This window comes from Sebastes umbrosus, chromosome 3 (assembly GCF_015220745.1).
Source record: "Sebastes umbrosus isolate fSebUmb1 chromosome 3, fSebUmb1.pri, whole genome shotgun sequence".
Classification (NCBI taxonomy): Eukaryota; Metazoa; Chordata; class Actinopteri; order Perciformes; family Sebastidae; genus Sebastes; species Sebastes umbrosus.
The window spans coordinates 24,935,365-24,949,529 of NC_051271.1; the positions used below are offsets into that span (position 1 = coordinate 24,935,365).

General features: G+C 38.6%; 1 protein-coding gene across 4 annotated transcripts in view; it reads left to right on the top strand.

Moving 5' to 3' along the window:
* tbck (TBC1 domain containing kinase) overlaps window positions 1-14,165 on the top strand; it is a 55,692-nt gene that overhangs the window by 8,090 nt on the left and 33,437 nt on the right. For all 4 annotated transcript variants that reach the window (XM_037764478.1, XM_037764477.1, XM_037764479.1 and 1 more), the window contains exons 15-22: window positions 239-337; window positions 413-475; window positions 580-706; window positions 1,756-1,806; window positions 1,925-2,008; window positions 3,435-3,520; window positions 5,925-5,961; window positions 10,423-10,584. In XM_037764478.1, the coding sequence (XP_037620406.1) occupies window positions 239-337; window positions 413-475; window positions 580-706; window positions 1,756-1,806; window positions 1,925-2,008; window positions 3,435-3,520; window positions 5,925-5,961; window positions 10,423-10,584 (709 nt within the window). The remainder of the gene's footprint in view (window positions 1-238; window positions 338-412; window positions 476-579; window positions 707-1,755; window positions 1,807-1,924; window positions 2,009-3,434; window positions 3,521-5,924; window positions 5,962-10,422; window positions 10,585-14,165) is intronic.

Below are 14,165 nucleotides of genomic sequence, written 5' to 3' on the forward strand. Positions count from 1 at the left end.
GTCTGCTCCATACAAATTCATACACACACACACACACACACGCACACACACACTCACATGCACACAATTTAAGTCGCAAATAAACTCAGAACATGCATGATGCTACACACGAGCATGTCTTTCCCAATAAGGGCCTAAATGCGTTAGAGGTAATATTATTTCCTGTATTATCATTTAAGCGGGTCATTGTTGAACTAAAGCTGGGTAATACATACTCTGTTTAACGTTTTGTCTTCAGGCCTATCCTTACAAGAAGAACTTGGTGTGGAGAGAGGCCAGAATTGATATTCCCCCTCTTGTTCGAGGTCTGGCGTGGGCAGCGCTGCTGGGCATTGAGGTACAAGAGAAATTGTAGTCCTGTAAGGTGAAAATGTGTTTTGTGCGGACACTTATCTTTATTTTTTTTAAACAGGGAGACATTCAAGCCAAATATGAGAGCACAGACAAGGATACTCCCATACCAACTGACAGACAGGTAACTTATTTAAAACTAGACAGCAGTAAATTGTTGAGCCACGCTAACGCTTTTGAAATTTAGCTTCATTCTTTTATTGGGTGTGTCTTTGTGCATGCTTACAGATTGAGGTGGACATCCCACGCTGCCACCAGTACGATGAGCTGCTGTCATCTCCTCAAGGCCACATCAAGTTCAGGCGTGTGTTGAAAGCCTGGGTGGTCTCCCACCCTGACCTGGTCTACTGGCAGGGTCAGACACACTTCCGTCAATTTCTTTTGCTGTCTCACAGGATGTTTCTTGGAAAACACTTTAAAATAACCATCATTCATAAACGGTAAATTGATAGTTAATTAAACTCAGTTAATAGTTATTTTTCTGTTAACAAACAATGAAATGATTAATTAATATTATTAGTTATTATATCATTAGTTTGTGTAATATGAAATAATTTGTTTATACATTTTATATTGCATCATAGCTGATAAGAGACGATAACAATTACATTGTGATAACATTAGTAAAGTATTTATTATCAATTTATTGTTGCATGCATTATACCATTTTATATACTATATTTAGTATTCGTTAGTGATTACCAAATTATTTGTAAACCTTTAAGAAATCATTTGTAAAATATATCTAAACATTATATACATAGATAGACCAGAAACCAATGTTAACCATTGACAAAGTATTAACTATCATCTAAATAATGTTTATAGATAGAAAAGTATTTACTCATTTAACCATTTAACAAAGTATTATAATCATCAGTTGCAACTTTACAATAGAATCCAAATAATGTTTATAGATGCTTTACAAACCAAATATTAACCATTAACAAATATCTGTCTATGTAGTGTTTATAGATGTTTTACAAATAATTTCTTTAAGGTTTAAAAAATAATATCTTAATCATTAACAAATATATATATATATATAATGTGTGCAACAATAAACTGTTAAATAACATAAACTATAGCATTGCTAATAATTAGTTAACATTAATTATCATTTTATTGTTTGTTAACATTAAAATAACTATTAACTAAGTTTAATTATCTATCAATTTACCCTTTCATAAATGATGGTTATTATAAAGAGTTAGCTGTTTCTTTTATTCTTTTCTTCACACTCTCCTTCATTTGCACTATTCCTTATTGTACTATACTTGACTAGACACTAGATGGTGCTCACGTCACATCTTGTAAACTCCCCTCTTTGCCCTCAGTTACAGCTGTGTGACCCTATACAGCAAATTTGTGTTATAACCCTTTTTTTTCTTTGCATCATTTCAGGTTTGGATTCACTTTGTGCCCCATTCCTCTACTTGAATTTCAATAACGAAGGTAAGAATTTCACTCCTAATAGCTAATAGCTTACTGCTATCACTGCTGAGAGTTTTTATTTCAAACTTATTTTTCTAGTTTTTGGCTTCCTTTCATATTTATCTTATATTCTTCACAGCCCTGGCATATGCCTGCATGTCTGCCTTCATCCCCAAGTACTTGTACAACTTTTTCCTGAAGGACAACTCTCATGTCATTCAAGGTGAGCTATATTAGATTAAGAACTTGTTGTGTGTGGATAAGTTATACTGCTCTGCTGTGTTTTCAAAGCTTATCTTTTTTTTTAGTTTCTCCTGATATAAATCACACTCTCATTTTTCGATCTTACTTCCAGAAATGTTGAGCTAATGCAGTCAACTACTACTGCAAGTTAATACTGATGGTCAGAGCATTCAGCTAAGTTCGAAAACAAATTATCATCGGCTGGCACAGAGCATCAGGCCGTCAGCTAAATGTTGATTACATTTTGGCTCCACGTTGTTCCTGAGCTGTAAAAACTAATTTCAGTTTGTCTTAATGGAGTTTGCAGCTGAGTCACATCATTTACAGATAGGGGAAACAAATGGAACTGCAAAAAGCCTGCAGAGAAATGTCACAAGCAATTCTTATGTGACGACAGCTACACCGTACACCTTTTGAACTCTGTGGGGAATGTGGCTATTATCCTTCCTTTCCACTGGGAGATGCCCTGAAGAGCTAGCTAATGTTTATCTGTCTGGTCGGAGCTCCTTTGTTGATTTACAGTGTGAAGAATGGTGCTAGCACAGCATTACAATGTTCCCATTTGACATGTGCAGAAGTTAGTTTCCAAGGTTGCACAGTAGATCAGCTGTGTAACTGCAAGCAACATTTTGGTTCTCTGTCTCCGAAAAACATAAAACCTACCTATTCAGCCAGGCGTTTGGTTAAGAATGATTATTATTTTATTTAATTATTTAAGTTGTAAAATGTATTATATTTTATAGTTATGTTATTAATATTTTATTGTATTTAATTTGTATGATTTTATTTATTCTATTTTATTGTTATTTTATTAATCACTTATTTTATTGTATTTAATTGGTATGATTTTATTTATTCTATTTTATTGTTTTTTTTATTAATCACTTATTTTATTGTATTTAATTTGTATGATATTGTTCCATTTTATTTTTATTTTATTAATCTAGTTTTTACTTCACAATGTTTTACTACTATTACGGTTATTATAGCTTTTAATTCTTATTTATTACATTTTTATCATTTTATCGTCTCACGTGCATTAATCTCAAATTGTTAAATTGTTTGTGTACAAATTATGATTGATTGATTGATTGATTGATTGATTGAAAAGACAAAATCTGTCGCAACATTTCCACTCTTCCCCATACAGTGTCTTTGTTATAGGGCAACAAATAGTTTTAAAAAAGTATCTGAACTATGAGATCTCATCGCTTGATGACTGATTTAATAAATCCATTCATTCATTAGGTACGTTTGTTTATGTTTATGTCTGGTGTAATACCTCTTGCGTTCTTACTGTTGACTGTGAAGTCTTCTGTCGAGCACACTTCCTTTCAGGTTTTTAGCCCTCAAGCTGCACAATAGAATATGGATATAGTCCTATCGCCCTTTTGCCTGTGTTTCAGAGTACTTGACCGTCTTCTCCCAAATGATCGCCTTCCATGACCCGGAGCTAAGCAACCATCTAAATGAGATTGGCTTCATCCCAGACGTAAGTTACCAAGAGTGCAAGTGCCCTGACACACTGACGATGATAGGCAGCAGTGGAGGGCGAACTAAGATAACATTTTCTTCTATTGCAAGTTTACCTTTAATGGAAAGTCAAAGATAGTATGTTTTTTTTCTCCACACCAGGGCCACAGGAAATGACCATCCATAGATCACTGTGTATATCTTTTCAGTGTCATTGACACTTTTTGTTCCACATCCTCCTTTCCTGAATTTGTGGCGAGGGTCAGGTGCTCCCTATAGTCCACTGGTGGTGATTTATACGGCGACTAATGTCTGCCAGGCACACTTAATGATTGTCCTCTGCCAGGCTTACCTTATTTCTCTTACTCTGTGCCACCTCTTCCTGCCCTTCGCTTCCCTCTTTACCGCTCTGCTCAGACAAGGTTAAAGGCTCTACCGTCTCTCTGGGGTTTCAGTTAGCGTGCTGATGAATGTGTGTCACCTGTGGACCGGCCCCTGGGACATTACCCAATGAAAAGTGCCGTCTTTATCATAGAGGAGTCAGGGATTCATTGCCTCCTCCTTCTCCTCCTCCTCCTCCTCCTCCTCCTTCTTACAGTTTCTGATGCTGCAGCTCCTTTTTTCTAAAGTGGAACAAGTGAAGCACAAATCTGTGCATGTTTATTGTCTGTCATAATTTAAAACACATGTGTGAAACTCAGGTCATGCGGGCCAAATCTGGCCCCTCGCAAATATGTATACGGCCCCCATATCAATTTAGATTCTCAATAAATTTCTTTAGATTTATTTTGATTATTTATTTATTCTTAATTAAATACAGAGAGACAGCCAGAGGGGAAGAGAAGGTGGACTAGGGAACATTTTGTTGGGGCTTTTTTTAGGGCTTTATGTGGACTAAATTGTATGTGAGAAGGCCATATGAGACATGCAACAATATAATCCAAAACATTTTATTTGATTGAATAAAAGCATCTCAGTAAACTATATATGCCTGGCCCTTGATGTAATTGTCATTGGCTCTCAGTGAAATTGAGTTTGACACATATAGAGTACAGTCTGGACCTGTTCTTTATGAAAAGCGTCTTGTCTTGATAAGATAATTTCTGTTATGATTTTACGCTATATAAAAATGAGCTGAATTGAATTGAATTATTTTTGTGTGTGCTTTTTTCTTGCTTATTTTTTTAAACAAAGCCTTGCCTTGAACAGATATCCCATTGTGATTCTTTCAATATCTTGCTCATCCATTTTTCCGACTTGGCACTTCAAAGCAAAGCATGCTGTTTATGATGCTGACTTGACACGTAGTGCATGTACTGTACTACCAGCATTGACTTGCCTTTCAAAGGAGACTCTGTATGCTTGTTTTGGTTGTTAGGCCAGGATGATATTGGAACAAGCTTTGTTGACGCAGCTTTCACGCTTGATGTCAATCCCAGTAATTAGACTTTACAGACCCATAAATCCCTTTTTTCCGCTGTGAACTTCAGAGAACACTCCGAACTGTTGTTTTACTGATGATACAAATCCATCGGCCCTAAAAGACCAAATGTCACTGCAGTTTTGAAATTGATTTCCCATACATGCATGCCAAAACATGGCTAGTTTAATACAGTTTGTCTTGTGCAAGCACGCAGAAACCACAAGTGATCTTGGGAAATGTTCAAGGACTCTGCTCCAGTAACGCCTGAAGCCATCGGCAGAGAGTCAGATTGCATGTGGCCAGCGGTTTAATTCAGGCCATTCTCAATTTGGCCACATCTTCTCTCCTGGGTCTGCCGTTTACACCTACACTAATCCAATCTGGCTGGACTCGCAGTCCTGCTACCGAGCTGTTGAAATTGAGGCTGAGACTGCAGTGGCTCTCCCTCCTGGTCATCACTTCTAGGCACAGAAGATGTCTACTGAACAGTCACCAGCTCCCACGCAATTAGCCATCAATTAACTGACTGAGATAAGCTCTCTCTGCTCCAGACCCCTCGCTACTGAATATTACAGAGCCTCAGCGACGGTGGCCAGCGATTGGCAGGTGTTATAACAGGTGGTTAATGGTGCAGTGTGTGTTGCGGTCTTTAATTTCAATTTTATGCATTTCCTCTTGGGAAAGTGTGGAATGGAGAGAAGGAGGGGAGGATAGAAGGATGGATGACTAGATGATTTGTATAATGAGATTCATTGTTGGCTTTCTCCCCATTGACTAATAACCAAACTCAGCAGTTTGCTCTTTTTATTGCCGTTTCTGTTTCTCAGAAGAGATGTGTGCCGCATTTCTTAAAGAGATCTCTCTAGTGAGAAAGCAGTTCATTTATTTCTCTCAGCAATTTGTTTCGACATACTGAATATTGCATCCAAATGAATGCTGCATTATCTCATAAATGTGCTCACTGTATATCTTTTGTCTTTTTTCTTTTCTTACCACACAGCTTTATGCTATCCCATGGTTCCTGACTATGTTTACACGTAAGTAGCTTCTCTTTGTACTCACTATGTGGATATGATGTGGCACTGAGCATAATCCAAAACTTTCAGAGGCTATTTTGAGTCTGCTTCAATTAGAGTACCAATAAAAGAGACTGAAAAGGTCAGTGGGTCCAGTATGGACCAGTTCTGGAGGTTTTTGTATTTTTCCTCTTGGTGACCTTTAATGCCAGCTGCTAATTAATTCCAGTTCTGAAGGGAAAGGACTCAACTCTTCAGTCATACACTACCTCAGACTTACACCAGCACATATTTTATTCATCTTTATTTTGTATTTATCTGAATACATTTTAAAATGCAACATAATACACCTGCTTGCGGCAATATTTCTCCTTGTGGGAAAAGATCAGAAAGCCAAGTTCCATCCATAAACGTCACAATTTTTTTTTTTCTGATCAAATTATTATTTTACATTATTGGAGGTTAGATTGAGCATAACAGCAAATCATCAGCATTTACATACATCTCTAATACTGGACATGGATCATTTTAACATAAGTATGCAAACATGGTATTCTTTTTTCTATCCAAGTATATTATGTATGTATATCTGACCGACAAAGGGCTCTTATTTGCCCCTCCAGTCTTGAAAATATCCTTTCCTTCCTTCCCAAAGCCCACATGGCACATTTGGCAACCAAAAAAATAAAGAAATTAATAAAATAAAAAATGTAAATAAAAAGACTGAAAAGTTAAATATATTTTTATATACCAGTATATAATGTTTTTTTTTTTTGTTTTTTTTTCAAATAACATCATAAACATTTTGACAAAAAAATCTCAACTCAAGGTCCACTTACTAGCTTTTTCTGAGCTTTCAACTACATCTTACAGTCTGCATCAGTGGATAAAGTTTGTTCAGTTAATGATTTATAACATGGCAACTGACATAAATAACAAATTAATGTTCCAGGTTGAGTTGATTGACTGACTATGATGCTAAAAGGCTTTAAAACCTGTGATAAAAAGTAACTAATTACATTTAATCAAGTACAGTACTTGCATACTTTTGCTTTACTAATTTGTTTCGATTTTCTATTACTTCATACTTCTACTCCTCTACATTTCCATCTACAGCTGGAGTATCAGTTACTTCTCAGAAATGTTACATACGAAACATATGATGCATAGTTATGGATTAAACTACCCAAACGTACTGTTTGTAAAGCAGATCAAATTAGCTCCTCCTCAACCAACTCTCCATTTAATTATTTCTTACATATTAATGCATTAGTAATAATAATACAATAATACAATTAAAAAACACTAGCAGGGGCCATTCTTAAGTACATTTTGTTGCCAATACTTATATACTATACAATTTTAAATGCAGGACTTGTATTTTAAAGTGTGGTACTTTTACCATTTTGAACTTACATACTAATAAAATGGTTTGACTGCTTTTTAATCAAATTAAGTAAAGAGATTCCCTTGTAATGTAATGCACCTGTGATTTTTGAGATGCTGACAGGTGGTGCGTAACACTGTTCTAAGAGATTTTTCCAAGAATCCAAAATGCCAGACAGAAATGGATGGGGACACTGTTGTTTTTATCAGACAAAGGTCTTTAGTATGCAGGAACCAAGTCTGTACCAAGTGTCACGTCTTTGTGCCTTTATGTCTAAGTAGTGACTCACAAGACTATTAATGCACCAAGTAAACAAAAATAACACCCAATTGTGCCTGAGGTAGTTTATGAAATACAGTACACTGTATAAACCACTGTGCGTGTCGGGATGGTTGTTTTTACACAAAAATATTGATTTCATTGTCGTGATTTTACAGTTGGCTGAAAATACGCAAATAATGTATTCTAACCCTCAGTTCGTGAGACGATTCTTGAGGTAACATTAAGAAGGAAAAATCCAGTATGTCTAGGTCCACTGGTGGGATGTGGCAGACAAAATCAATTCCAGGCGCTCTATTCCAGGATGGTAAAAATAAAAAGCCTTTAACAAATATGGATTTAATACATTATAAAAATACATCAACACTTATCGGCAAGCTTCCTCAGGAGAACCTTGAGGAGGGCGTGATGTATTTTTATAACTGGTTATGCCCATATTTATTAAAGACTTCTTTATTTTTACGATCTTGTGTACCCTAAATTGGATTTTGTGTACCACATACTAATGAATCTTCTCCCGCTTTAATATAAGAGCACCTGTGGATGTAGGGGTCAAGATAAACACTCCTGCTGCTAGTTTTTTCCTCTACATTTAAAAAATAAAAATAAATCAAAAATAGTATATTCACTATGAGAAGATATGTCACATGCAGCACTGGAGTTGTACAAAAGAAGCACCTCTCTAATATAATCCATTACAATAGCTCTACAGTATCTGCTACCTTTATGAAGCTTGTAATGTTCAGCTTCTGTCGAGACTTAAAAGCTTGTAATGTAAGAGTGTTGAAAAGAGCTGCACAATAAATCTACGTTTTATCGAAATTGTAATATGGCCAACTACAATTTTCAAATCGCAGGATGAGGAAATCACAATATTTGTTAAATGGGTGTGTCAAAATGCCATTTTAAACTAAATATTGTTGTGCTGCAGAGATGTCCTGGCCTACACATCATATTCTACAGACTTAAGAAAACATCTTTATTTGGTACAGATATCCACAAAAATCACACCATAATCGTTTGAATATGTTTTTCAATGAAAATTAGAATAATGATGTAAAAGTTATAATTCCCTCTAATATCGCAAATCATATTGCAATGGCAATATCAGTCAAAAATAATCACAATTAGATATTTTTTCAAAATCCTGCAACCCCAGTGTAGCTTGTGATGTTAACTTGGACTGCATTACATTGTATGATTATAATGTTTTGTCATCCCGCAGTATGTACAGGGAATAAAATAAAAAATAGTTTCATCAAGTTAGCATTAGTTTAGGTGTCACTCAGTAGGCCTTGGTGGCCAAATGATTTCAGTGTCTGCAGTTCTGTGATAATTTTTAGATGTTGATGATCACATATTTGAGAGGCTTCCTGCCAAATTTGCTGAAGATTGAAAAGAGGAGGGAATATTACAGATTCCTACAATAATCGCGGGTTTCCTTGCTTAATTGTGGAAATCTGTTGATTCCAATTAGCATCATGTACAGTATGAGTCCTTTCACTTTCTGTGCTGCAACAGAGGTACATAAAGTTTTTTTTTTTTGGCTGGATCTCAGCATACAGTTTGTCACCTTATGGCAGCATTGCGCTTTTACCTTCCACAGTTGGAGCTCTGAAATATGAGCATATTAGCAAGGGTCACAGATCATTTTTGCAAATTAAATAATGTGCAATTAACCTCTGCGTCTTCTAGGTACAGAGCCATCATACAGTACAACTCTTTGAATAACTTTTTGCCTTCTCGATATAATTTTAGATGGTTTCTGAACTTTGCTCGTCTGCAGACTCTTACAGACTGAACACAATCTGGGATTTACATTAATTGTAGCCAAAAAGATCTTGATCAGCGCTTTACAGTGAGGTATTATATATGTATATCATATTATATTCTTCAGTTAAGCACACACAGAGACACGCAGACAGACACACTCCTGGGGCGGAGAGTGTGAGGTGTGACCCTTTTACCCCTTATCCTCCCCCTGAGGCAGTGTGTGAGTCCAGTATTCAGGAGGTGTGCCCCTCTGACTGCTAATGTCCCCAATCCAATATGAGACAAGGTTGGAGGGTCATCTTCAATTCTCACACACACACACACACACACACACACACTCAGATACACAGCCTGTCACTCACATGCACTAGTCTGCTCAGCTGACTGCTAATGTGGAGCGGACCCTCCGAGGCATTTTTTCACCACTGCTGCTCTCTCGGCCTCACCACAGTCCCTCTCCACACCCACACACACGTCTACTGCCCGGGCAGCACCTTAACAAACCGCGGGATGATAGAAACAGGTGGACAGTACTATTTCTCATGCATAAATCTCAACAGGAAACATTACATTTTCAAATACTGTAACTCTACTAATAACTGCAGTGGGACGCATTATCAGGATGTGGTTGAAGTTGGCTTGAAATAACCTCCACTGTGCAGGTCCCTTGCTCTAAAGCTCCTCAGCCCCCTGATGTTCTTCCTGTCATTTTTCCACAACAACACCCACCTAAAAACATTTTCCCAGCTGCCTCCCCCACATCAAATATCCATCCAGGCAACCTCGCCAATGCACAATATTGCTTAGTGAGCTTCCCATTTTAAAGCCACAGAGCCATGTTCAGTAAATGCTCTATGCACATGCAAATCATGCTCATTATGTACAAACTGATTCCTCATTTCTCACTGTGCGCATGCTATTGTCCCGCTTGCAGGATCTTATTGTGCATCCCTCGAGGGATTTGTCTTTTCAGGCACTCTCGCATTCAGTGATTTTGTAAAATCTCCCCTTTTGTTGTGTTTATTTCTGCCCCCGCCATACAGATGTGTTTCCACTGCACAAGATCTTCCACCTGTGGGACACGCTGCTGCTGGGTAACTCCTCTTTCCCCTTCTGTATCGGCGTGGCCATATTGCAGCAGCTCAGGGACCGTCTCTTGGCCAACGGCTTCAATGAGTGCATCCTACTCTTCTCTGACCTGCCAGGTGAGAATATGAGCCGGTATTTACATCTTTGTAAATACTATGTCTTCCGTTTGTCCTTCTTTTCAGGTGTATTCCATACTCAGGCTAGGTCAAGTGTTACTTGATAATAAACAACAGCCTAACAGCATTTTCTATTATTTATTTTCTGCACACGTTAAGCCGTTGTACCTCTGCAGTTTATATACAAGTGAAAATCCTACAAATACTTATTTCTGCCTTCCCTAAACCTCACTCAAAGGTTGTCCATCTGTGTGAGCAACTGGCATTTGCAGGAGGCTATTTTCTCATTCCTCAGACACATTTGCTAATGCGTGCTGATGTGTCTTGAGTTAATGATATCCTCAAAGCAGGCAGCTCTGCTCTCCTACAGACACACTCCCTGCTTGATGTGCTCTAGGCGTGTCGCACTCTGCTCTGCATCTGTCGAACAGTCAACCGCTGCACCCTGGGAATTGTCTGCCACAGAAATCACAACCTCTACAGTATGGTTCTCCGGCATCACTTATAATCTTCATTCCGAGCTATTGGGGTCTTTGGTGCTATCAGGCATGAGGCAGGAAAACTAAGTGGCACTTTTTCAGCTCCGGACCACAAATGCAGGATTACTCATGCAAGAAAAGGAGGTAGATGCAAATAAATAGAGCCATGGGTTAGCATGGGGATGTGAGGCCAGCAGGCTGCCTGAAGCAACTATCTGCTTCGCTAATACAAACATACAGATTAGTATTAATCATTCCGTTAACACAGAGAGAGGGTGTGGTGGTGGTAAATGGCACTGGCAGGAAAAAGGGTAGGAAATGGGTGCAATTCAGCATAAGAAACGGCAAAGGTGATACACCTGCATCTGTTTTATATATTTTTTCCCCAAGCTGATTACAAATAATCACAAATTACAATTCAACCTCTCATTACACCAAGTGACATGTCACTGTAGTGCAAAGATGAGGTGTGTGTGTGTGTGTGTGTGTGTGTGGGGTGGCAAATATCGTAATCTAGTCTTTTAACTCAGCTATATGGTTGTTAATCCCAGTGGGTTTTAGTGCATTGCAGGCAAGAGGAATAATTCTGTCTCCTTTCTCTGGAGGGCCGACAAATCAAGGAGGAATTCATGGGTTGATTCTAATCGTGCAAGCTTGATGGAAATGCATCTTATTAGCTTTGCTCTGTGGGTTACATGTATTCGTTAAGTACTTTTAAAAGACTGACCCCCAGCCCAAGGGGTTTTTAACGTGGTATAGGCAGACATTGACACATCGCCCCGGGGATTTTGATGTTTTTGTCGACTGTATAAGCCGCACAGAGGGAACACACACTGTCAAGACAGTGTCTCTTAATACGTGCCCCCTTTACTGCTCCTTTTCAGTTGCACAAAGTGATTACTTCAGCAAAGTATCGGTGACATAAAATCCGAGAGCGGCATTCATAATGTATGTCTTCAGAACGTACCTCTCGCCCCGGGGGATAGCTCAAACAGTTTCTTTTAAAAGTCTATTTCCAAATGCTGCTCAGCCTTATTTTTTTTTCTAGCTGAAAGGCAGAATGACATTGGGATTTTAAAACCAACAGAGACAGGCACGATTTGTCTAAAAGGCATGCAGGAGCACTCTGTAAACTAAGGCCAGCAGCCTCCCCTTTCTGCTAAATTCAGCGTTGCCATACCTCACTGTGTTTTACTGTCCAGCAGATTCATGTGATTGAGGTGGAAGGGAGAAGGAGAGCCAGTTCTCCTTATAAAGGTAAAATATGTTGGCCTGGAGCTGCAGTCAGCTTCGTTGGCAAGATTTCCTGAGAGCGGCTACCGCTGCCAGATCGTTTCTGTATATCACTTCCAGCCTTATTATCACAGCTTGTGTATACCTGGGTAGTTACAGTGTAGTATCTGGCACTCTCTCTAAACTATATTAGGAATGAATTCTGGGCTGTAGACTGACCTCAAACAGTTTACTTAAGTTTCCAGCCGTGTTCTAGTCCACAAGATGATATTATGTAACTTGTTACAGACTGCAAAATCCACTCAAGTACCAAACAGTTCACCACAATATTTATCAGCTCTACTAAATGACAGTAGAGGTCTTACTCTTGTTGGCCTGGAATGTGCAGGGAGGGTTTTTCAGCCTCGCTAGCTGAATGGCTCTAGAGATGGCAATGTCGTTTGTTCCATCACAGTGGTCCACGTGTAATTTCTCAAAAGCTAGTTGATGGATTGCTATTAAATTTCATACAGGCATTCATTGTTCCCAAAGGATGAAGTCTACTGACTTTGGGGGTTCCCTGACTTTTCTACTAGCGCGTCCATCAGCTCAAAGTGACATTCTCAGCCTCCTCAGCTCTACTTTGTTTAGGGCTAAATATCATATGTTAGCACGGCAACATGCTAAACTAAGATGTTACAATAGACTGTATATAAAAACTGGACATAGTCACTGTGACATCACCCATTGGTTTGCGGACTGCCGTTTCGAAGCCTCGAGTTCGGCATTTTGGCCGTTGACATTTAGGTGTTTTGGCCGTCGCCATCTTGTTTTTTTGCAACCAGACCTGAGAGGGTGGAGCTAAGTACAACCAAACACTGAATAAGGCATTTTTAGGCGACCAAAAATGTCATAATTAACTTTCATGAACTGAAAACACACTGTGAAAGGGTTAATGCTGTAAGACGAAAATCACAAAGTAGCCACGCCCTAAAACACACCCTGCTTTATCGTCTATTTTACTGTACATCCTGTATTAAAGAAAACTTGCAACTAGCGATTACGACCATAAACTCATGTTTACAATGTTTACTGAGGTAATAAATCAAGTGAGAAGTAGGCTCATTTTCTCATAGACTTCTATACAATCAGACTTCTTTTTGCATCCAGAGGAGTCGCCCCCTGCTGGCTATTAGAAAGAATGCACTTCCACATTGGCTTCACTTTTCAGAGCCAGAGGTAGCCCACTGGATGTTACCCATATATCTGCTAAAGCATTTTAGCATTGTGATTTTGGGAATGTTGGCCTGCTGATGTTAGCATTTAGCTCAAAGCACCCCCGCGCCAAAGTACAGCTTCACAGAGTTTCTAGGGTGTCTGCGGACTCTGTTAGTCTTGTTCCTAACCCTCCTAAATATTTTGAGTGAGTATATCATTCATAGTCTTGTAGTGCATGACATTCAAAGCATGGACTTGAAGGTAAACATATAGCAGATTCAGCCGTGCTATATAAGTAAGATATATAAGCATCTAATAGACCTTGTCAGCCTTTGTTGGAAGCAAGGTTTTGGAGGTCAGCCTGTATGTGCTCTGCCTTGTCACATTCATGTAGTTATGAAAACACACACCCACACACAAACACACGCACAGACTGTGAGTTATGGTGGAAATCTTGTGATTTGTGGCCCGCACCTGCTCCTTCCTGCCATCAGGCGTGCAGAATTGATGTCCTCATACTACTGAGGCTTACATTCATTTGTTTCGGAGCAGACTCCACATGCTCCACATGCTCCACATGCGTGTAACTACAGAAAACTGCAAGTGCAAAGCCAGAAAAACACACCCTGATGCTGGCTGGACATTATAAAAGAAGGAAAATTTACTCAATCT